Here is a 24216-nt window from a genome sequence, read left to right as displayed (position 1 = left end):
AAAAGCCAATACATCGTTTTCTTAGTATATTTATCTTATAATGATTATAAATAAAGAAAATTCATCATTTAATACAAAAACAACGGTAAATGAAATAGTTAACCAACTATTAAATTACAATATCAAAACAACCAAAAGAAACGGTTGTAAATAAAATGTCCCTATTTATAAATAACTCATTTAAAATTCATTTCATAAATTCATTCATTATATTTATAGTAATCACATAGCATAGATATAAGATATCATATAAAAATAAAAATCACCAAAATAAGATAAGGGTAAATATTAATGTTTAATAACTCATCTTAATTAGTTGCAACACTTTTATTTCACTTCGTGGTTTGGATGTCTAGTTGTCATCTAAGCATATGTTTGAGTATTTAGCAACTAGTTACACTCTAATCATTCTAATATAAGTTCCTAATCTTTAACATCTCATCTAATTGTTACATATTACTCATGATATCACCCATGAGATCGTAGGAAAACATTTGAAGAAACTATACTTCATTTGGACATTGCATTTAAAAGTTATATAAGATACCAATTTTTTAACCAGACCATTACTTGGTCGAGTGGAATCGGTTTTTGATATTCCATTCGGTCAAGTGGAGCTACTACTACCCCATTTCAAGATTTTTGCACTTTTAAGATGTAATAACCTCGATCTCATAACATATAATCTATAAAAATATCTGAGTTTTTATTTACAATGCATAATTTTAGTCAAAATTTAAAATTTTTACATCCCAGGTTAAATCAAGTGAGCACAATAAAAATTTGTCTATTTACATAAAAATAAGTAATACAATAATAGCATCCTACTATTTGAATCCTCCTTTTATGCTCCTGTTTACTCTTCTGGGACCGCGACTGCTGAAATATAAACCTGAACCTGTAAAACATAAAGGTATCTGCAGTATCAGACGCAATGTGTATGGTTAGTTATTTTGTCTATCTTTCCATATCTATCGTTATCTTATTTCATACTTGTCTTTATAATTACTTCTCTAACTCATCTCATACTCTATACGTATCATAACCCTAACTTTGTCTCTATCTCTTCTCTACTCTATTTATTATACTCGGATTTATATCATTTATTAATCGGTCCTTTACGCTCTGACACATATTATCTTTTCTGTCTCTTATACTCTTTTCAATCTCATCTCCACTCCTTCTCATATGCTCTTGTGTGTCTCACCTCTACTCTGTCTCATGTGCTCTATTCAATATCATCTTTATTCTCTCTCATATACTCTGGTATGTCTCATCTCTGCTCTGTCACATGTATTCTATATATCTCATTCTCTACACAGTCTCACATACTCTACATCTTATTCTCTACTCAGTCTCATATACTTTGTATATCTCATTCTTTGTGCAATCTCATATACTCTGTATATCTCATTCTCTGCTCAGTCTCATATGCATTGTATATTTCATTCTCTGCTCAGTCTCATATACTTTATATATCTCATTATCTGCTCAGTCTCATATACTATGTATATCTCATTCTCTGCTCAATCTCATGTACTTTGTTTAGCAATGCAAATACATTCAACCTTACAAAAATATCGTCATTTTCATGCATTCTCGCTAATTATTATTTATTTTTGTTCTCACACATCGTTTTTCACTCATTTTCATTTTGACAGAATACGCCCCAATAAACATTCTGACAGAAATGAGAATAATAATAATAAGTGTATAATAACCTTATAGACGATTTAATTAGTGAGAATGTGTGTTAATGAAAATAGTTATGTAAGATTGAACGTATTTATATTATTAAACAACATATTTTCTTTATCATTCTCAAAGAATAACATTGTCCATATGTCCGTACAATAATTAGTTAGAATAGAATAACCTAAGCCTATATATATATATATATATATATATATATATATATATATATATATATATATATATCATCTCGACTCAACCTCATACTCTTTGTATATCTCATCTCTACTCAGTCTCATACTCTCTATATATCTCATCTCCACTTAGTCATGTATACTTTGTATATCTCATCTCTTCTCAATCTCATACTCTCTCTCTCTCTCTCTCTCTCTATATATATATATATATATATATATATATATATATATATATATATATATATATATATATATATCAAATTTCTACTCAGTCTCGTAATCTTTGTATATCTCATCTCTACTTATACAAAAATTTGGATTCCTACAGGAATCGTCTCTCAAGATTCTCAAAGGAATCATCATCTATTTTCCTTGCAAGTAACCTAACCTCATTCTTTATGGGATCATACTCATGTGCTGGAGAAATGTTTATCTCGTTCTCAAGGAAATTATACTCATCTTTTCCAAAGAAAAATATAATCATGTTCCCGAAGGAAGTATGCTCATGTCTCAATCTCATTTCCAAAGGAAATATACTCATATCACAATCTCTTTCCCGAAGGAAATATGCTTCTATTTCCGAAGGAATCTCAATTTCATATACTCATATTTATGAAGGAATCTCAATCTCATTCCCGAAGGAAATATACGCATCACATGCTCTGCTACATGTCTCTATGTACACTACATATATAATCTCCGATTATATATACATGCTCTGATACACAATTTTTTATGTATATTTATGATCTATTTTTTCATCGCATAACTTGATGGCAGTCACTTAGTGCCTCAAGGTTCTCATACATACATATATAAATATGAAATCAAACATATAACAATCATAAAGAAAAGGTGATAATGATAACTCACTCTATCAGTTAGTGAACACTAACTCTCCCACTTCAGCTTCAAATATCCAATTGATTAGCGTGATGAATATCTCGCCAAAACCTTTTCATATATCATGTAGAGTTTCTTAGGAATCATCTTAAATGATTAAGAGCTTAAGATCATTCCAATTTAACAAAATCACATTTTTTTTCCCAAAATACTAACTTGACAACTTCTTGTCAAGAAACTGATTAAGCTCCATGAATTAAGCTTATATATGACACAATTCATTAAGTTCTATACTTAATTTCACTATTTTATCACTTCCACCAATTAGGGCTTGAAATCCTAATAATCAATAAAAGAATTGAACCATTGAATCTCATCATAAAGTTTGTAATTAGCTTCTAAACACTTGTAATAACATCATGATCAAGTTACCCATAAGCTATTTCAAGTTTCAATCCCGAATTAAACATTTGCCATGGAAGCTGATAAACTCAATAAAGAAGAAAAATCTTACCTTTATGTGTTTCCAAAGATTACGACTTGTTTCCCTTGATTCTAGCCTTCTCCAAACCATTTTATATCTTCAAAATCATCCCAGAAGAGCCCTAGTTCGAGTTGGGATAACTTGGTTCAAAAACAGAGGTTTAACATATTGAATATGTGTTCTCTGCACATTTCCACGTCGTGGCATGTATATGGTCATGTCGTGGTCTCTAGGAATCAGCAAAGTACATTGTTGATTCCATTCCAACTCGAAACAATTTTTTCTTCACACTTCAAACGCGCAGAACTTCTTTGTTTCTTATCCTTTTTCAGTGATCTTTATATCCACGCTAAGCTAAGGACATATTCTACAACTTTATTAAGTCGCTTCTCATTGAATTAATACAATTCTTAATCTATTAAGTTTCGAAGATGGGCTAAAAAGCATAAAAATACAAATTTTACCTTTTTGGCCAAAATACATTTGTCATGCACTCTTTCTCTTGAACTTACTCAGCTAACTTCCCATAGTGACTAAAACTTGTCATAGCCATCTTCATGAAGTTACAACTTCATATTCTCATTTTTTTCTCATAAATGGCCAAATTGTCCTTTTTTATTTATATTTGACTAAAAGTCAAATTTTTCCAAATTTTTGGTTGTTACATAAGACTCCATTTCATGTCCAAACAAGTCCTAACCTCTTCCATTCCATTTCTAATGACATTCCATGACTATAACATTCAGACACATGTTATAAACCCTAAATAATATCCTAACAATCATTCTAAACCATTAATTAACTTTTTAGATGAGAAGAAAATGATTTATAGCTTCACAACTTTATAAATTCCATCTTTCCAACTTCGAACTCCATTAATGTCTCCTAGACTATATTGTTACTTATGCTTTGAAATTAGGATGAGAAAACCTAACTCGAAATCATATTTAGATCTTGTAACCAACATTCAATCATAACTTAAAGAGTTTTATGAGAGATTTGATTAATTATGAACTCTAAAAACACCATTAAAACCCCTAACATCACCATTGATCTAATTGAAGGTTCCAATGTTATGTTTTAAAATTTGAATCCATAAATTCACATTCAACCCACATAATTAACCCGGATCGTTATTTAGATTCAAAATCTACAAAATCTAGTGATGGTTCAAAGAAGCTAGGGTTTCAAAACCTCCATTAAAGCGTGCGTAAACTCATATTCACATAAGTAATAGGATTCTATCACTAGATTAGTGCTCTACATATAGAACCCAACACTAGATTCAAATTATTCAATATAAATTAGGATTTTATAATCAATGATTCTCTTTAACAAATATTTATCTCTATTGTTGAAGTAACACATAATTAAAAGCTTCCAACCCCACGACAAACATTTTGCTTATAAGCTAACACAATATCCGACTTTAGCCCATGCATTTTTCGAGAAGTATCATCCCCTCCCCAAAAAAAGCTTTGCTCTAGGAGACTCCAACTGATTCAACTAAGCCGCCATCCAGAAAACGACATATAATAAATATGTAACATTCGGGCACCGAAGCCAACAACATTGAGCGAGCACCTAGGAAAGCATGTTGGTTTTCCATTGACATATTCTTAATTTCTTATCAAATCTATCAATCACCTTTTGCCAAACTTGAACCCGAGACATATTAGAACTGTCCTGAATACCCGAGTACATACAATGGAACTCTTCCACTTTACAACCCACCATGTTTGAATACTCGTTAACTTCATTAAACTAAACCCCAACTCCAAAAAGACTATACTTGTGAAGATTCAAACAAAGACCAAAAGTAAAGTAAAAGTAGTTAATAACTCTTACAATGTTGGAAATGTTGTCCTTAGACCACTCATCCAAAAAAAGTGCATTATCCGTATAGAAAAGGTGAGAAACCGAGAGAATGTTGGCTTTGTTAGGAAATTGAACTCACTATTACCCACTTGAGCAATTGTAATCAATCATGCCGAAACCGCATCTTGTATAGATAAATGTAAAGACTCTCTATAATTATAATAAATTAAAAGAAAAGAAATGTCTCAAATCCCTTTCCAGCTGAAACTACAACGTTGGCTACCGTTAATCAACACTAAAACTGTAGACGAAAATAAGATTACTCGATACAAACAAACCAATTGATCTCACCCAAAAGAGTCATACACCTTTTTAAAACCAAAACTGTTTTTTTCTACAGAGTTTTGATTTGAATTTGAAAGCTTGGGTTCTATGCTTGTGACACGTGTTATGTATAAAAAAGATATTGACATACCAAAAAGCAAAAAGTTAGATAAGCACTGTTCTATACTTGGGTTTTCCAAGGAAAAGGATATTTATTTGGTCTAACTTCAGATATTTATTTTGAATAAGTTCAGATATTTATTTTGTCTAACTTCAGATAATACCGAACATATTTCATTTAAATCCAATTTGCTTTCTCTTTTTAAGTTTTGTCTATTCAAATTGGTTTCGCATATTTCTATCGGCTGTCGGCCTTATAATTGTTTTCTTATTATATCGTTCCGAAGGCTCGACATCGTAAAATACCAAAAAATATAAATATAAATAGAAACAAAAAGTTCATAACTAGAAAAAAATGGATGGTAGTTACATGGCATAAAATTTATTCGATTTAGGCCGGCAATGGTACATTTTTAATTCAACAAGTTCTTTATTTAATTCAAGACTCTTTAATCTTTATATAACATATGATGGTTGGTGTTGAATCGATAAATATAACCCTTTTGGATTATATAAATCTTTTCGTTATTTAAGATATTTTAATTGAAACTAATGATAGTCCAGGGAGAAAATAATATCCTATAAATATATTTACCATATTTAATTGATAAGAAACGTAAAATAATATCTACAGATTTCAAGTGAAGAATAATAATACAACTGGGTTTACGATTTAATTTTCATATTATTTAAAGTTTTTGACTTATATTAATATCTGTTAATTCGATACTATAGATGTAACTCCTAGAGAATCTTTTTGTACCATTTTGTCTTCTTTCTCTTGTAGGGTTTGTTCGATATCACATCATTTGCTTCTGTGGTTATTATATATAACTTAACCCATTCTTACATAAGCTGTATCAACTTCAAATAATTGAGTGCTCTTTTTGAATGGAAGTTACAAACAAATACGTGGCCATAAAGGCTAACATAGATGGAGCACCTCAAGAGTCTGATTTCGAGCTAAAAAACGGGTCATTTTCTCTACTGGTTAAACCCGGATCCAAAGATGTCATCATCAAGAATTTGTATGTATCAATCGACCCATATCAGATCAACCGAATGAAGATTGCTAGTGATTCTCAAACTACTTCAGTTTTTGCTACTATGATTGATCCTGGAAAGGTTTGTTTGATCTTAACTCAATAGTGTTTCTCATAAAACTTAAATGTATAGTTTATCAGTTTCGGTTTTATGATTCTGTTTTCATTTTTCTAAAAAACAAACAATTTCTAAAATATTTTTGTTTTTCAGGTGATTGATGCTTATGGTGTGGGGATAGTAATAGCTTCAGGGAATCCTGAATTTGAAAAGGATGACTATGTTGTGGGGCTTTTAAGTTGGGGAGAGTATTGTGTATATAATGGGCCTTACTTAAATAAATTGGATGCAATGGGCTTACCATTGTCATACTATGTTGGGGCCTTAGGTAAGTCCATTTTTAGGCAATCTTTTTGGTATACAATTTTGTTAAAACATGTCAAAATTATAAAATTGAATTCAAATATACAAAAGTTAAAAGCTACTAAATCAATTAAACAAAATGTTGTACATTTGATGGAAAAAAAATTCATTTTCTTAACAATGTATAACATATTTAGCTATTTCTAAAGTTACATTTCCGGATTAAATGTTCATTTCTACATAGCAAAAGGAAAGACTATGACTATAGTCTATAAATTTTATTATATTACAAAGTATATATTGCATTTGATATTGCCGATTTAAGCTTAAATAAGAATTTTACAAATAAACCAGTCTTTTTTTAGTAGAATTATATTTATCTTCTTCATATAAGCTTAAATGGGCTTTACGTTTGTAAAATACAGGGCTTAGTGGGCTCACTGCTTATGCTGGGTTCTTTGAAATTTGTAAGCCCAAGAAGGGTGAAAAGGTCTTTGTCTCTGCTGCTTCCGGTTCTGTAGGAAATTTGGTGGGCCAATATGCAAAACAGTTTGGGTGTTATGTAGTGGGCTGTGCTGGTAGCCCAAAAAAGGTTTTTTATTTTTTAAATTTAATTTAATTTAAATTTGGACTTTTTGTTTCTTTATAAAGTTAATGAGTGTAGCATAGTTTGAAACCATATAATTTACCTTTATAGTTTGATTTTTTAGGTGAAATTGCTTAAAGAAAAGCTTGGTTTTGATGAAGTCTTCAACTATAAAGAAGAGCCTGATCTAAATTTAGCTCTCAAGAGGTACCAACATTTAATAAAATATTGACTTAATAAATAAGACATCGAGTTCTTAATAGACATTTTTTTTATTCTAGGTATTTCCCTGATGGGATCGACATATACTTTGATAACGTGGGAGCTGAGATGCTAGAGGCAGCAATATTAAACATGAACTTGCATGGTAGGATTGCAGTGTGTGGGGTCATTTCAGAATACACTGACAACGGAAAACGTGCAATACCAGATATGTTAAGTGTTATATACAAGAGAATCACAATACGTGGATTCTTAGCTGGTGATCATATGGGCATGTTTCCTGAGTTCTTCTCCACAACCATTGATCATCTTAACACAGGAAAAATGCAAGTGCTTGAAGATGTATCATTCGGTTTAGAAGGTGTTCCTTCGGCTTTTGTTGGACTCTTTCGTGGTGATAATGTCGGGAAAAGAATAGTTCAGGTTTCCAATGATTAAGGACACAAACATACACACGAGTTTTTTCTCTATATGAAATTGTACCAAATGCATGTGGCAACATGTTTCTTCACGAATTGCTTCATATGACATTCCTAATTATACATCAATGAGATATTTGATACCGAAAAGGGTTTTTGATAATGTTATGCAAATGTTACAAACCCAAAGTACATAATATTAATGATAACTAGTTTATATCGTAGCTTTAATTTTATTAACAATAAACAACAAATTATATAATCATCGGAATGAAATGAATGATAAGATTTAAATAATGAGTTTACAAACACACGTCACATGCTATTAAATGTTGCATCAGAGTCGTATATAATGGTAGGAAGCTTTTATTGGTATCCCGCCATCTTTCAAATGATCAGGAAAACCCTTGAAATCTTTTCTAACGCCACCCTAAAAACACTTTCAGAAAAATGCAAAACCCTAAACCAATTCAAAGAAATCCATGCCCACCTCATCATATGTCACCTGCCGGAAAACCCTGTTATCATCGGACCTCTTCTCTCAGTCCTAGCGACCTCCAACAATGCCTCTTTCTTCTCCTACGCTCGTTTGATCTTTCAGCACCTTCGATTTCGAAACACTTTCATGTACAACACCATGATCCGAGGTTATTTACAGAACAAAGATCAAGTTTTTGCGTTTTTCTGTTATATAGATATGTTAAGGTTCGGTCTTGTAGCTAATAACTATACTTTCCCACCCTTAATCAAGGCTTGTTGTTCTGGTTCGAGTTTTCGAAATGCAAAATTAATCGGTTGTTCAGTTCATGGGCATGTTCTGAAATTGGGATTTGAAGACGACCAGTTTGTGGGTAGCTCGTTGGTTGACTTCTATTCTGCAAATTCAGAAATTGGTAATGCAAGAATGTTATTCGATGAAATTCCCATCAAGGACGTGGTTCTATGGACAGCTTTAATCGACGGGTATGGTAAAAACGAAGACATTGTAAATGCACGAAAGCTGTTCGATGAAATGCCTGAGAGAACAGTGATCTCTTGGAGTGCAATAATGGCTGCATATTCACGTGTCAACGACTTCCATGAGGTGATTTCCTTGTTTACAAAGATGCAAAAGCTCAATATAAAACCAAACGACTCCATTCTTGTCACTGTTCTCACAGCCTGTGCTAACTTGGGTGCACTCACACAAGGTTCATGGATCCATCTATACGCTAAAAAACACCACCTTCTTTCAAACCCAATTTTATCCACATCATTAGTTGACATGTACTCAAAATGTGGGTGTACAAATTTAGCGTTATCAGTTTTTGAAACAATTTCTTTCAAAGATACAGGAGCATGGAACGCGATAATTTCTGGAATGGCCATGAATGGTGAAGCAAAAACTTCTTTAAAACTTTTAGATCAAATGGTGTCAATCGGGATCCAACCAAGTGGGCCCACGTTTGTGGCTATACTTTCCGGTTGTGCACATGTGAAAATGGTGAAAGAAGGGGTTGACTTGTTTGACCGAATGGAAAAGGTTTATAAAGTTGAGAGAAAATTTGAGCATTACGCTTGTGTGGTTGATTTGTATGCAAGAGCCGGGATGTTGAAGGAAGCAATGGAGTTTATTGAGGTGAAATTAGGGGGTGTTGGTGGAAGAGATGTGAATGTGTGGGGGGCGTTGCTTGGTGGTTGTAGGAGTTATGGGAATGTGGTGGTTGGGAATGGAGTATGGCGGAGGATGATGGAGATGGGAATCGGAATGAGTGATTACGGGGTTTGTGTTGTTTGTTATAAGATGTATGTGGAAGCAGGGTGGAAACGGGAGGCGGAAGAGGTTCGGAATCGGATTAGGGAGATGGGAATTAGGAAAACTCCGGGGTGTAGTGTGGTGGAGGTTAATGGTGTTGTTGAGGAGTTTGTTTCCGGTGGTGTTTGTCATCACAAGGGATTGGAAATAAGTAAAATGCTTGATTTGTTGTTTAATGTGGATGCTCTTATGTTGTCATAAACTTTGATCAACTTTAACAAAAAAGATCGTGAATGGGCAATGCATCCTAGAAAAATTAAGAAAATTATATACAACAAATAATTGCAAATATTCTTTCAGAATTAGAATTACTAGACAAAGAAACGCACCACAATTACACAATCTTTAATCGTATCTTGTGGAAAATATTTCAAACATAGTCGGGTAGTTTTTTTTTTTAATTTATGTTTTATATTTTAATAAATTCTTATTTGAATTTGATGTTATCAAAATTTAATGTTTATTATATTTTTTATTAATTGTAAATATTTTATTCAAAATAATCGTGGAAAGATGAAAAGAAACAATGTTTTCATTTGATTTGGAAAAATCAAAAGTTAAGAGATAATAATAAATAAATAACGAGTAAATTGCAAAATTGATCTACCAAAAAGTGTATACTATAGATTGAGTACAAATTATTTTTAAAGACGATTGCATACATTAAATATTTTGTGGAAAATAGTAAAAAAAAAAAAAAAAAAAAAAAAATTACAAAATTAGCCCTTAAAATCGCAGATGAATTAAACCAACATCTGTGCTTTAAGCACTTTCACGTTTGCAGATGAACAATCCATCTTTGCTTTAAGCACTCTTATACATGAGTTGACAATTCTATTTTATTTTGTGCAATTGTTGGTTAGACTTGAACTTTACTTGATGCATGCTTAATTAGAATATTAGATTGTACATTCTATTTCTACTACGGACAATACCACTTAAAGTGAATACAACTCATTTCTTTTTTTTCTACAAATTACAGTTAAAAGCTAATAAATTATTCTTAGTATCATATTTATAAAATATTCAACCAACACAAAATAATAGTCTGGATTAACAAAAAAGTTAACAGTTCACTAGAGATTAATTTTAAACGACAGGAAGGGTTTAACTAATAATTAGATTAAGAATTAAGTAAAAAACGAGTGAGGTCGGTCGAGTCGTAACTCAACTGGGATGGGACTGGAAACAATATTTTGTAGCTGTGATTGTTGACCATTGCAACTGCTTGGCTGCTTGCACTTACAAACAAACTTATAATTTTCTTTTTCTACACGATAAAATTAAAAATACAAATAAAAACAATAACATATCTTTTAACAAATTTTCCAAAGAAATTACAACAAAAATGATAATTTTTTGAAAAAATTTATATATAATAAGGTTGTTTCTTAGTCAAATTCTATCAATTTAGTTGTAAAAATAAAAAAAAATAATAAAAAAACAAAAAAAAATCACTAAATCGCAGTCGAATAGAGAGGAAATCGCAGATTAGGTTGGAAAGGGGGTATATATATAACGAAAAAAACCATTTGCGAATGTACAAGTGGCTAAAGCATGTCTGTGCCTTAGTCACTTGTACGTTCGCAGATGGCATGACAAAATCGCAGATAGATTATACCCATCTGTGATTTTAGTGGCTAAAAATGCAATTTTGGTTTTTTTTTTTTTTGCTATTTCCACAAAATAATTAGTGCATTTGACTAAATTTTTAATTTTCTCTAGGATGGTCGCTCAAAAATCAAAACTTTAATTAATGTAGATTTAGCCCCTTGAGTTAACTTTCCATCCAAAATATCTATGAACTCTTACATGTCTCTAAAAGTCATGGGTATTTTCGTCCTTTTAGGTATATGTTCCTTTATTATTATTATTTTTTTTTCCAATTTCATGCGCTTATCTCACCCATATTTTTTTCCTTCTCCAAATGGTTGGACCTAGTTCCCGACAACAACTTCACTCAGCATTTCCGACCACCTAGTACCACAGGAAATCATCTCAAAGTCTCAAACTCAACACAAATCTACATAAATGTTCAAAATCGGCCCAACAACTCAAATACAAAACCAAAATCCAATGTGCAACTCAAATCCAAAACCAAAAGTAAACCTTCCATTTGTAAATATATGTGAAGTTTAAGATTGTCTCTCCAAAATAATTATTGCTAGTCATTGCAGAAAGAAACGAAACTCCAACATATATAGCCACTTATAAGACCGTTTCATAGCAATATGAGATTCATGTCCAAATTCAAAATTAAACGTGCAACTTAAACTCAAATCCAAACCCAAAAACTTTGATGCAAAAATCGCACATACAACCTTAAATGTAAAAACCCCAAATTTAATCATAGAAAAATCGATTAACAAGAAAGGGAAAAAAAAGCTTGGTGAATCAACGTGAGAGACCACGTTAGACCAATGAGTCGATTACATTTTTCGTTTTATGATCAATTTCCACCAAACCATTATTAATAATAAATTAATAATTGGGCGGTTACCGGAATTGAACTCGGGTCTCCCTTATGCACACAATGGCATCTGCCAGCAAGCGAGTTTTTTTTGTGTGTTAATCTCTAAATAATTTATTTAATGTCTATTATGCTGGAAGTTGTGTATATATTATTATTATTATTATTATTATTATTATTATTATAAAGAGCATCAGGGTAAAATAGTTATTTTGCATCAGTCAACACATTCAGTCACATATACAATCAAACAACATGGTTTCTTACTCAGTCAAACTTTATTACTATCTTTCTCAATCAGTACTTTTTCGGTTAACAACTATCAAACGACCCCTTACTTTAAAGATTTATAGATTTACCTTCGGTTTCATTTTTTGATGGTAATCGTACATGAAGCTTTCCATTCCCTGTCTTGATTCAACGTGAAACTAGTCACCGAAAAACCATCATAGCATAGAAAGTCAAGTGATTAAAGTTTTATGCGTTGGATTTCTCACCATCACATGAACCTTCATGTCGTTCTCATCTTCATGTTTTTTTTTTCTTACATTTGCATCATCTGATATGAGATAAGAGAGAAGAGAAAGAGATTCATAAAAAAATGGGTATCAGGCGGGTGGAGAGACATAGGCATCAGAAGAGGGATAGGTGAGATCAGGTCTAGGAAATTATTTAAAAAAATAATAATAATAATAATAAAAAGAGGTTAGAAAGAACAAATTCATGAAATAACGAAAATAGCCTTACTTTTAGAGTCATATAAGAATTAACCGATGTTTTGGATAAACAATTAGATCAAGAGACCAAATCTGTATTAAAATTTTAGTTTTAGATGATCATACAAAAAAATAATAATAATAAATAAAACTCAAACTACAATTTTTTCTGATAAACCATGTCGAGTAATTTTACAATTTACTCGTAAACAAATAAAATTGAACTCATGGCATATGAAAAATGTGGGTTTAGTGGGCATAGATACCACTGTGGCACTACCACATACTACCTCCTTTATTCCATTCTTTACATTCACTTTACATACTTAAAAGAAAAAGAGAAAAAAGGGAAAATGACTCTTGAGGGTAATTAACTTTTGCGTTTGTACTCATTTGGTCCCTTTTCTTTTTTTTGTATTCAATATACCATCGAACTTGTTGTTGGTGTTTACCATAGCCCTTTTGACCGGATTTTGACCTGTGATAGCCGGTCAAAAGGGCTATGGTAAACACCGACAACAAGTTCGATGGTATATTGAATACAAAAAAAAGAAAAGGGACTAAATGAGTACAAACGCAAAAGTTAATTATCCTCAAGAGTCATTTTCCCGAGAAAAAAAATCAAAGAAGTCAAAAAACGACTCCTTCTTTACACTCACTAAAGGAGCAAAACACTTTAATCCATTGAGAAAAGAACCCCAAAAACAAAGGAAAGGGGTTTCATTGGGATCCTTTCAACTTTCATTATCCCTTTGATCTGGTTCCAGGTTTCTATAAGCTCCGCCTTCACCTGTTTATCGATGATTCAATCGGAGATGAAATATTACAGCAACACCCATAACGCATCGAAGTGCTAGTATAGTATACTGATTCCGTTTCCTGATTTTCTCCACTTGCAAGCATTCTAACGCTCGTTAATGGAGGTCATAAACAGATATGTCGCCATAAAGGCCCAAATCGATGGCGTACCAAAAGAGAGCGATTTCGAACTGAAGAACCAACAGTTTTCGCTATCGATTAAGCGTGGATCCAAAGAGATCATCATCAAGAACCTTTATGTATCAATTGATCCGTATCACGTCAACCAAATGAAGACCACCGGTACTTTAGGTAGAACCATCGTTCCTGGAGAGGTTAGATCTCAACTCAGTAATCAATCAGCTTTTCTTTTTTCTTTTTCTTTTTTCTAAAATAACTTACCTTGTAATACCTCATAAATCAGATATTCACAAAATTGCCCACATTATTCAAACTAGTTACATATGATGATATGAATAGTTTATTTGGTTATAAATGTTTATAATTTATAAAATCATTGTAACACAAATGTTTAAACTTTTTTTTTGGACAAATCGATGTATGTTATGTGTATATATATTTAAATTTAATGTTGTTGTTTCAGGTGATTAGTAGTTATGGTGTGGGAAAAGTAATAGCTTCGGGGAATCCTAGATTCGCAGAAGGTGATTATGTCGTGGGAAATATAAGTTGGGGAGAGTATTCCATATCTAAGGGCTTCTTTCTAAGAAAATTGGATCCAATGGGTTTACCATTATCATACCATATTGGGGTTTTAGGTAATTTCATTTTTAATCAATCTAGTTTTGATCCCGTTTTAATGAATAAATCGATTATATTGTATTTAGTATTTAGAGTTTTTGAAAAGGGTAAAATTCTTTGTTTTTAGCAAAATTAAGAATGATAAAACTCGCATTTAAGTATTCAAATGAATTTAGAGTTTTTGAAAAGGGTAAAATTCGGGTTTTAATGTTTATTCTATAAGACTTATAAGACTTGATAGAAAACAAAAAACATAAACATAAATATGGTTTTATTGTATATTAAATGTGAAATACAGGGCTTAGTGGGCTCAGTGCTTATGTGGGATTCTTTGATATTTGTAAGCCCAAGAGGGGTGAAAACGTATTTGTTTCGGCGGCTTCTGGATCCATTGGGAATTTGGTGGGCCAATATGCAAAACTTTTAGGTTGTTATGTTGTGGGCTGTGCCGGTAGCCCAGAAAAGGTTTTTTTTTGTTCAATTAATTCATTTATTTTAAACTTTGGGGTGTTTTCTTTTATTAAGTTAATCATTTAATCTTATACATGGTTGTTTTTTATTAAAGCCGGACAAAATAACTTAATTGGTTAAGCCAGAAAAATTGGTTTGATTTATTAAGATACCAACTATTTAACTACTTGCCCTTTTTTCCTCATAACTCCCCTCACAATATTGTGAAAACTGCTTGTTGGAATGTAAAGGTAAAATGGATGGTTATTTTTGGGTTTTTTCCCACATTGGTAAGATGTATGTTTGGATAAAGTGTTGTAGACCTAAGGTCCATTTCTTTTATAGAATAAATAAATTGTCTGCATAATGACCATTTTATCTTTAGATTAAAAAATACAAATTTTCACAATATTCATCACTTTTAATGTGAAAGAAGTTGAAAGGAAAAAAGAAGGGAAATAGGTAAAGGACTAGTGTTTAGTTCATTAAGTGGATCGAGTAAAAAGAGACAAACCCTTCTTATTCACACGATTTATTCAGTCTACACTAGGAAAAAACACTAGACATCATTAGTCATTCAATCATTTTACCCGTAGAGAATTTAATAGAAAATGAAGACAAGAAATAGCCCCTTTGTCTCATCTATTATATGTTTTGTGTCATTAGATTCTTGAACTTGTATTCTAATGTGTCACATTTAGGTTGAATTGCTTAAAGAAAAGCTTGGTTTTGACGAAGCCTTCAACTATAAAGAAGAAACCGATTTAAATTTAGCTCTCCAAAGGTATTTACATTACCAAAATATTGAGTTGTCATAAAATAAAATAAAATAAAAAGTTTAATAAATATATTATTTTGTTCTAGATATTTCCCTAATGGGATAGACATATACTTTGACAACGTGGGAGCTGAGATGCTAGAGGCAGCAATATCAAACATGAACTTGTATGGTAGGGTTGCAGTTTGTGGAGCCATTTCCGAATACACAGACAGTAAAAAACACGTAAAACTAGATATGTTAAGCATTATATACAGAAGAATCACTATTCAAGGATTCATAACTCCTGATTACATGAATTTGTTTCCTGAGTTTGTTTCCAAAACCGTTGATTACATTCGTGCGGGAAAAATACATGTGCTTGAAGATGTTTTGATTGGTATAGAGAGTGTTCCTTCGGCTTTTGTTGGAGTGTTTCATGGGAATAATGTTGGGAAAAGAATAGTTAAGATTGCGGATGATTAAGGATAGAAACACAAGTTATTTCTTATTACCAAATCCAATCGTCAAGATGTTTTGTCATAAATTGTTTCATGTGACACTTGTTGTATGTTGATAAAGGATGGTTTGTATTGGTGTTAACTATTATTCTTATATATATATTAAAGGAGGACACTTTTTAGGAATAGTAAACTTATGTGACTTTTGGCAAGAATGGCCCTCTGTTTATGTGTTTGTGTTCAAATCCGTCTTTAGGTCATTTTATGTCCGTACCCATACTTTGTGCCGATACGTGTTGGAAATAGTTCCGGTTTCCCTGTCATTTTGTGTTCAAATCCGTCTTAAGGTGCAATTTTTGTTTTTTAAAACAAATATATGTAAAAAAACAAACTTTTTACATCCTATAGTGAAAATGAATATGTAAAAAATATGAATTTAATTTTTTTTAAAAGTCATTCTTAAAATGTAAAGTTATTTTCATATTTCAATTTTGCTGAAAGACTTGTCGCATCCTACCACCGCAACGCGGGGGTTCCCCACCTAGTTAATAATACTTTACCTTCATATTTCTATAGCATTAAAATCTTTTAACTTTTAAATGCACAATTTGGGGTCATACTCAAAAGTTGCAACTAAAACACTACAAAATCCAAAATAATAATTCAATTTTGATCCAAACTAATCTTAAACCCCAAAGATCCAACTTATACAAGTCTAATCCAAATTCCCTAAAGATGTCTAATCCAAATTGTTTGATTAGATAATTCAATTTTGGGAAAATAATCCGAAATGACAAGTAATAGCGCAAAAATTACCTATTAAGTCACTCAAGTTTTAATTGCACCCAATAGACAAACTTACTTTTTTTTTGTTCTATTATACCATTGAAACCGATGATAGCTGATTATCAACAGAAACAATATAAGTTTAATAACTTAAAAAAACAAATAAAATGTTATTGGTTGTTATTTTATGACAGTTTGATAGAAAATATTAAAAAAACTTTTAAACACCATTTATATATCCAAATCTTTGGTTTTTTATTAACTTGTCTTAAAAATGTTTAGACCAATCATAAAACAATTAAGATATTTTTCAAACTAGAATTTTTAATTTTCTTCTACCTATATAACTATTTCTAAGAAGTTGACAACAAGAAGCTACCCAAGCCATTGAATCAAGAAGGAGCTTACTCAAACTAGTTTGAAGCCCTATCTATCCCTCCATAAAAAGCCAATGCCAATATTAACTTTTACAAATAAAAGGCAATAATGAAGTAAACAAGACACATAAAGCAAAAGGGGTCAAAGTTTTACATATTAAACCCTAAAATCAAAATACTTACATAACCACCTCCACAAAACTATAACCATTAGAAGGTTTAAAACGACACTAAAGTATTTTTTAAACATTAATTAGGACCTAGTAGTATTAATCAACTAGCTTACTCTTCATTTCCATCATCTCTTCTTCATGCAACTTCATCAACTTTTCCCTTCATTTCTTTTCAACTTTCAACCTTCTCCTTCCTATACATGTTTAAGAAAATCGATTACACAAGATAAATGTGAAATTACCTAACTACCATTAACTTTATTTGTACTTTTAAATATCATAATACGGATTACACAAGATGACAAATACCTTTCATCTACACAAGATTTCTCAATCCTCTTGCTTTCTTCCTTTTTGTATGCATTTCGCGCATCTTGAATCACTTTCAGTTGGTCCTTAAAAAACTTTTCTTGGAAGTCCATCTAATAAAAAATACATCACATGAAAATGTAACCAATTAGCTTTGTGGGTGTATTTCAATTCCCTGTTTCTTTTTGACTTAATACAAAAAGAACGACATAAATGAGGCTTTCTCATTAAAGCCCTAACTTTTTTACCTCTTCTTTGTTTTGTTCATGGTAAAGTTGTGTTCTTTCTCTCACAATGCGGCTTTCTTCTTCAAGTTTTTTCAGCTTTTGAGACACTATCCAGAAGCTTTCTTCAAGTGCTTTTAAACTTATCTCTTGTTTGGCTACTTTTTTCTTATACCAATGCAACTGTTGGCTATCCTCATTCATTTGCTTCAACCTTTTCACAACCTTCTCTTGATACGAAACCAACTCAAACTTCATCTTTAATTTTGCTAAATAAACACATTCCAAAACTCAAAATCATGATCTTCCACTAACACCCCTTTTCTTGTTTGTTACAAAAGACAATATTTCTCATGATCAGGATCAGGAGGGCATTTATGTCTTTTGCACAGACAAGAGCTCAAAAGTTAGTCCATGTCTCTCCCACCTTTTGAGGTTATTGACATCAAAAAGTTGCAATTTTTATAAGTCCAAGAGAAAGAACAAGTGTATATAGTTAGTTGCATACCATGTGAGTATTGGTTAAAGATTTCCAAGTCTTCTTTTGTAGCCATGAAACCGTATAATTGCCTCTTATTACCCTCAAGATGGAAAACATTTGGGTAATGATCCCACGCATCTCTACCTAAGCCTTCATGTTCAAACTCCTTGCTTAAACGCTCAGCCTCAAGATACCCAACTGCTGACGTGTCAAATATCAACACACTCATCCCTCTATGCCCTTCAGGCCCAAATGAGCTTCGGGCTCTCACAGCTTCATATGAATCAAAGTAACTAAGAAGCTCTTGAGTTCCAATTCCAATCCACTGAAACTCACATTCATTTTCACAATCAAAAACTTAAAAGAAAGAAATAAGGGTACAAGATATAAGACATACCTTTTCATTTTCATCTTGTTGAAGCTGTGTATTCATGACAATCACCATTGGAGGCCAGACAATTTCATGATCTTTAACATCTTTATCAAGTCCTTTCCATTTTCCATAAGACTCACCACTTTGAATCACCATAGCCCCTCTTCTACAAAGTTCTTCATCCAAAAGTTTAGCAAGATCTCTATGAAGCTTTGGCCTTCGTGTCCCTTTGGTTTTGATATGTGTGAGAAATGATTTCATACCTCGATACCACTTTATAGAACAAGGGCCATTCTGACAAGCTGGACAATGCCATTGTCTAACTGGCTCGTTGATTTGCTGAGGTGTCAGATCATCTAAAATTCCAAAGAATTCAGAAAACCATGGGTTCTTTTTACGGGTGTCATGGCTCTCTTGACTGTCGTCTGAATCATAATCATCACTTAAAAGTTCATCTTCAGATACATAAATGTAATCCCCAGAAATTTGATTGTTAGCTGATTCATCAGTTTTCTTGGTATCAGGTTGAACCCATGAACGCCAACCACCTCCATCTCCATTTTTGTTTCCCAAAAAGAGGTCCCAACTGTTGTCTTGGTTGGAATTCAGGCTCATATCTACAAAACCCTGGTTCAATTGGTCAACGTCAGAGTTAGGAGAGACAGCCATGGTTGTACCCTTCTGTGAAGACTCGTTGCTGTCGCCTCTACTGCCTCCGCTGGTAGTCATCTGCATGCATTCAGATTTTGTGTTCATTTTCTCAATCTTTAAAGGCTGATTACTTTGCTTATGCGACGAAGTTACAGAAATATTGCGGAACAAATTAGTAAAATAAAGCATAAATTGGTAAAACCCTAAATTAAGACCGATAAATTAAGTAAAACAGGCAACAGACAACGAAAAATTGTTTCGGGAACATCATAAATACATTTATAGATAAAGAATAAGGTTCTAGCTCTTTCGATTTGGAGATTTTTGTTTCATGAATGTAAAACCCTACAGGGGTTTTGAGTGTAAAAACACATACATTGAAGCGACAAATGAAGAAACAACGTCGAAATGCAACGATCGAGAGACATATTGAGGAATCAGAAGATTACCTGAAGGAGATATCCGTAGCTCGACGGGAAACGACGGAGGAGAAAACACGATCACCGTGTGGAATAACAGTGTGAGCCGAAACAAAAAAGGGGAGTGTTGAATAGTGTGTCTGTTACAACTTACAAGGGGAATATGAATTGTGAAATGACTAAAACGGTAAAACTAAAACCACGTCTGAGCTCTATTTAAATGACTAGAATGCCCTTAAGTTGTGTGTCAATTATAATTTTGCCATATGTTCCTTGAAATTATTATTATTTTTTTTTTTTTTAGTTCGGATTGTAAATGAAATGAACACATATACGGTAATTTTTATTATATTCATGATTTTGAGAACCCATTTTTTTTGTCCTAGGTTCGTTATATCTTTAGACCGACCCTGAGTGAACGTTTACCGAACTGTTTATGAACTGTTCGACAGAAAGTTCTTTTATTTAATAAATGAACGAATATGAACAATTGTGATGTTTGTTTAATTATGTTCGTGAATGTTGGTTTATGTTGTTCGTTTATATAAGTTTATGTTATGTTCATATATGTTTAATTATGTTTCATTACATTACTATATTATATGTTCATTTATGTTTGTTTATCGTTTTCATTTGTTTATACTTTATATTCGTTAAATGTGTTCATGAACATAAACGAGCCAACATGGATAATTTAATTTGTTAAACGAATAAACATGAACAAGAAAACTTGTTCGTTTATCCGTTAGTATTCGTTCGTTTATTCGGCTAACTTATGAATGAATATGAACAAAACAAGATTATAATAAAAGATAAATGCAAGACAGTGATTTTTGTTATTATTAAAAAACGTCAAAAATTAAAAGAAAAAAAAATCTCCTACTACCCATTAATTTCTTACATCATGGTAAATATGTCAGGACCAAGCGAAATTGTCAAAAAGAAATGACTAAAAAATTATCAAAGCAACATCATTTTGCTATTCATGGGTGAAATTTTTTGATTTGGCCCATGGAGACATTTAGCTTTTGATCCACAAACACAAAAATAACTACCAAGATTCTTACATGTGAATACAATAATAACAGTAAAATGGTAGTTTTCGTTTGTTTCTCATTTTATTTATTTATATATATTATTTTCTAAAAGCTCTTTTTTTTTTAATTTACCAAAGACTTTTACAAAATTATATGAAATAAAATTACAAGGCAAAACTAGATACAAGCTACATATGTACATAACTAACAAAAACGAGACCTAACAAAGCTAAACTATAAAGCTAAGCAAAAACTAACTTGAGATCAAGACCGGATTGTGTCTAGATCATGAAGCAAGATAGTATGGAATGCAAAAGTCAACTATAAAAGATCTCAAAATAGCAAAGTTCTATTTCTTGTTCTTTATTTGGAAGATTGTATACTTAGTAAGTAATATGCTCGTGAGGGACGGTAACCACATGTGCAATGCTTGTAATAAGTCGACTTATTTGCATAAATTACTTTTATACTCTACCTTATGTATGTATACTAGAAATATAACTGATATGTGATTTACAATATGTAAAATATGTACACAAGTTTTAAATTTATAAAAGTGATTTTAATGCAACTAAAGTATAACACACAGTATGCAGTATGTAGTGTACCTAATTATATAGTCGTATAGTTGTGACAAGACCATGTATCAAACATATAAACGAGTATGATTTTAAACTAGTAATTAAACTAAGAACAAAAACGTAAAAAAAAGGTGGAGGGGGTGTTTAAATCAATTCAAACTTGAATTTAATTAGCAAACTAAACTAACAAAAGCAAAGAAGTTCATTAAATCGGTAATTTTAAATTACTTCCATTTAGATTTTGAATCCTCTTATTTTTCTATGATTGATTTATTAGATGTGCAAATTATTAGCTATCTTGGTCTAATTAACCAATACCATTAATTATAAAGCAATTAGCATAATGATCATGCAATTAGCTAACTAAATAATCAATTAAACATTTGAATTATAAAATATTTATCTAATGATTAATCTCAATGGTTATGAAAATCAATTTAAGAATAGAATGGTTATTTAATGTTATCTCCCACGTTAAAGTTCTTAATTATATCACCTAACCCTAGGATTGGTCATAAATTATATCACTTAACCCTAGTCCTAATAGTTTATTGTTCAAAATTTAGTTAAGATACAAGTTAATATAATTAGATTGGTCCTCTAAATTATGTAAAACTTAGTTTTAGATGATAAAAACCAAAACTTTAATATATAAGGATTTGAAATCAAATAAACATATTTAATAATAAAGTTTATAAATCCAAACTAACAAATCAAACCATAGTTTTAATGGTTACATCTACATCCAAGCGAAAACAAAGGGTATTGGCCCATCATCATAGCTAAAAACAAAAATAAAAACCAAAAAGGAAGTGAAAAACATTTTATTAAAGCAACCCAGATGACTAATTGATGTTTCCATGCTGCAATTTTCAAAACAACACCCCAATTGTGTTCTTCAGCTTTGAATTCCCTTATGAACCCTAATTTTTGTGATATAACTTGTCTCTCAAGTTGGCCTTAGGGACTAGGAAAGTTATGTTATTGTGTCTTGGGGACGCCAACACCTTTTAAGTCATTTTGGTGTATCAAAGTTTAGATCTTGCATGTTTGGAAGGTCTTAATGGATAAAATTAAAACTTTAGCCATTAATACATTGTTAATGACCAAATCTGGAAGTTTGAGCCTTGACTTAATGGATTAAGTCAAGTCTCCCTTGTGATTAAAGCCTGGACGTGACACGTCTTCCTTTGGCGTGACGCAATTTATGAAGTCTTCCAATGCGTGCCTGTTTAGACTAGAAACCCGACTATTTTGATATTTTGATATTTTTAAGAATTAGATTCATATTATATTGATATTTTGGAAGCCAAAAAATAGGAAAGTTGTGACCCTCTAAGCTCCCATTAAGTTAACCCTTTGGTTTTTATGTTGGACTTTAGCAGATTCGAACACACATCTTTCAGTATAAAAAGAAAAAAAAACAATTTATTAGTTGATCCAACTTCTATTTACAAATATCAATAAATTTACGTTCTATTATATAAAAAAGTAAAAAAAAAATTATAGCCACGTCTATTCGTAAATTTAACAAGATAAATAGTATTTTCTAATATTTTTTAAAAAAAGTGGTTATTGGAATATATATTAGCTCATTGTTATTTTAACAAACTATTTGAAAATGAAAAAATTATTAAGCCAGCCTAAAACACTAATTATTTATTTATTTTTAGCTAAAAATTAACAATTGTTCTAAAATAGCCACCAAAACAGTAGACGATTAGGATCGCCTACTCTTTTGCTCTAAAACCTATGATTTCAGTTTTAATATAAAAAAAATTATTTTTGAAATTAAAATCGTAGGTTTTTAGAAACCTATGGCATGCTCTCAATGGCCAACGGTTTCCTAAACCATAGGTATATAAAAAAATACAGTTTTGGCAAGAAACCTACGGTCAGTGCATTGTCTACTTGTACCCCGTAGGTTTCGTATGAAGCTTACGGTTTCATATTTTTTTTTTTCGTTTTTTTAAAACTCTATGTATAAAACCTACAAATCAACAATGTGATGGTGTTCTTTGAATGCTTCATTGAGAGAAAAGAGTAAAAAAAAAAAATAAGAGAAATGACATATACCTTTATATATTATGGTGGTCCGATGTGTCCTGAAAAAATGGACAGACCACGAAAGAGTAGCCCATAACTCATTGCTCTGAAAAAGTAGTCAATTTTTTTTCGTTGACTGTAGACGGTCCTAATTGTCTACGGTTTAAGTCGCTAGTTTGGAATAAATGATATTTTTTAAGCTAAAAATAGATAAATAATTAACTTTTTTGGCTGGTTTAGATTTTTTTTTTTCCTTTAAAAATCATATATAAATACTTCAGTTACTAAAATTTAGAGAAAGTAAAAACAAAGCACGTGATAGTCTTGGCTATACGCAGAAGATTGTAAAGGTCACGTGACCTGTGGATGGGGCCCTTCCAAATCTGCCTCCAATAATAGCTTCGAATGTGGAAAGTTTATAAAGGTTGCTTTGACCTTTTC

At 31.6% G+C, this 24216-nt stretch overlaps 4 protein-coding genes across 4 annotated transcripts; 3 read left to right on the top strand and 1 right to left on the bottom strand.

The window, feature by feature from the left end:
- The first annotated feature begins 6331 nt into the window (after window positions 1-6331).
- Window positions 6332-8272, top strand: LOC111893357 (2-alkenal reductase (NADP(+)-dependent)). Its single transcript, XM_023889423.2, has 5 exons — window positions 6332-6603; window positions 6733-6907; window positions 7308-7474; window positions 7593-7675; window positions 7750-8272. Exons 1-5 carry the CDS (start codon window positions 6370-6372, stop codon window positions 8126-8128), a joined length of 1038 nt encoding a protein of 345 aa, XP_023745191.1. The 5' UTR covers window positions 6332-6369; the 3' UTR covers window positions 8129-8272.
- A 175-nt stretch (window positions 8273-8447) lies between these two features.
- On the top strand, window positions 8448-10193 carry LOC111893324 (pentatricopeptide repeat-containing protein At5g61800). The gene has a single exon (XM_023889384.3). The coding sequence runs from the start codon at window positions 8462-8464 to the stop codon at window positions 10103-10105; it is 1644 nt and encodes a 547-aa protein (XP_023745152.2). The 5' UTR covers window positions 8448-8461; the 3' UTR covers window positions 10106-10193.
- Window positions 10194-13713: 3520 nt separating this feature from the next.
- Window positions 13714-16460, top strand: LOC111893345 (2-alkenal reductase (NADP(+)-dependent)). Its single transcript, XM_023889411.3, has 5 exons — window positions 13714-14223; window positions 14493-14667; window positions 14949-15115; window positions 15802-15884; window positions 15965-16460. Exons 1-5 carry the CDS (start codon window positions 14008-14010, stop codon window positions 16341-16343), a joined length of 1020 nt encoding a protein of 339 aa, XP_023745179.1. The 5' UTR covers window positions 13714-14007; the 3' UTR covers window positions 16344-16460.
- Window positions 16461-17591: 1131 nt separating this feature from the next.
- Window positions 17592-20300, bottom strand: LOC111893340 (protein SUPPRESSOR OF GENE SILENCING 3). The gene is made up of 6 exons (XM_023889405.3): window positions 20142-20300; window positions 19066-19770; window positions 18696-18993; window positions 18212-18456; window positions 17964-18076; window positions 17592-17848 (listed from the first exon to the last, which is right to left on the bottom strand). The coding sequence occupies exons 2-6, from the start codon at window positions 19768-19770 to the stop codon at window positions 17827-17829; spliced, it is 1383 nt and encodes a 460-aa protein (XP_023745173.1). The 5' UTR covers window positions 20142-20300; the 3' UTR covers window positions 17592-17826.
- Window positions 20301-24216: the final 3916 nt, after the last annotated feature.

The sequence above is a fragment of the Lactuca sativa genome, chromosome 7 (genome assembly GCF_002870075.4).
Source record: "Lactuca sativa cultivar Salinas chromosome 7, Lsat_Salinas_v11, whole genome shotgun sequence".
In the NCBI taxonomy this organism is placed as follows: Eukaryota; Viridiplantae; Streptophyta; class Magnoliopsida; order Asterales; family Asteraceae; genus Lactuca; species Lactuca sativa.
This window is presented reverse-complemented; position numbering and strand designations above follow the sequence as displayed.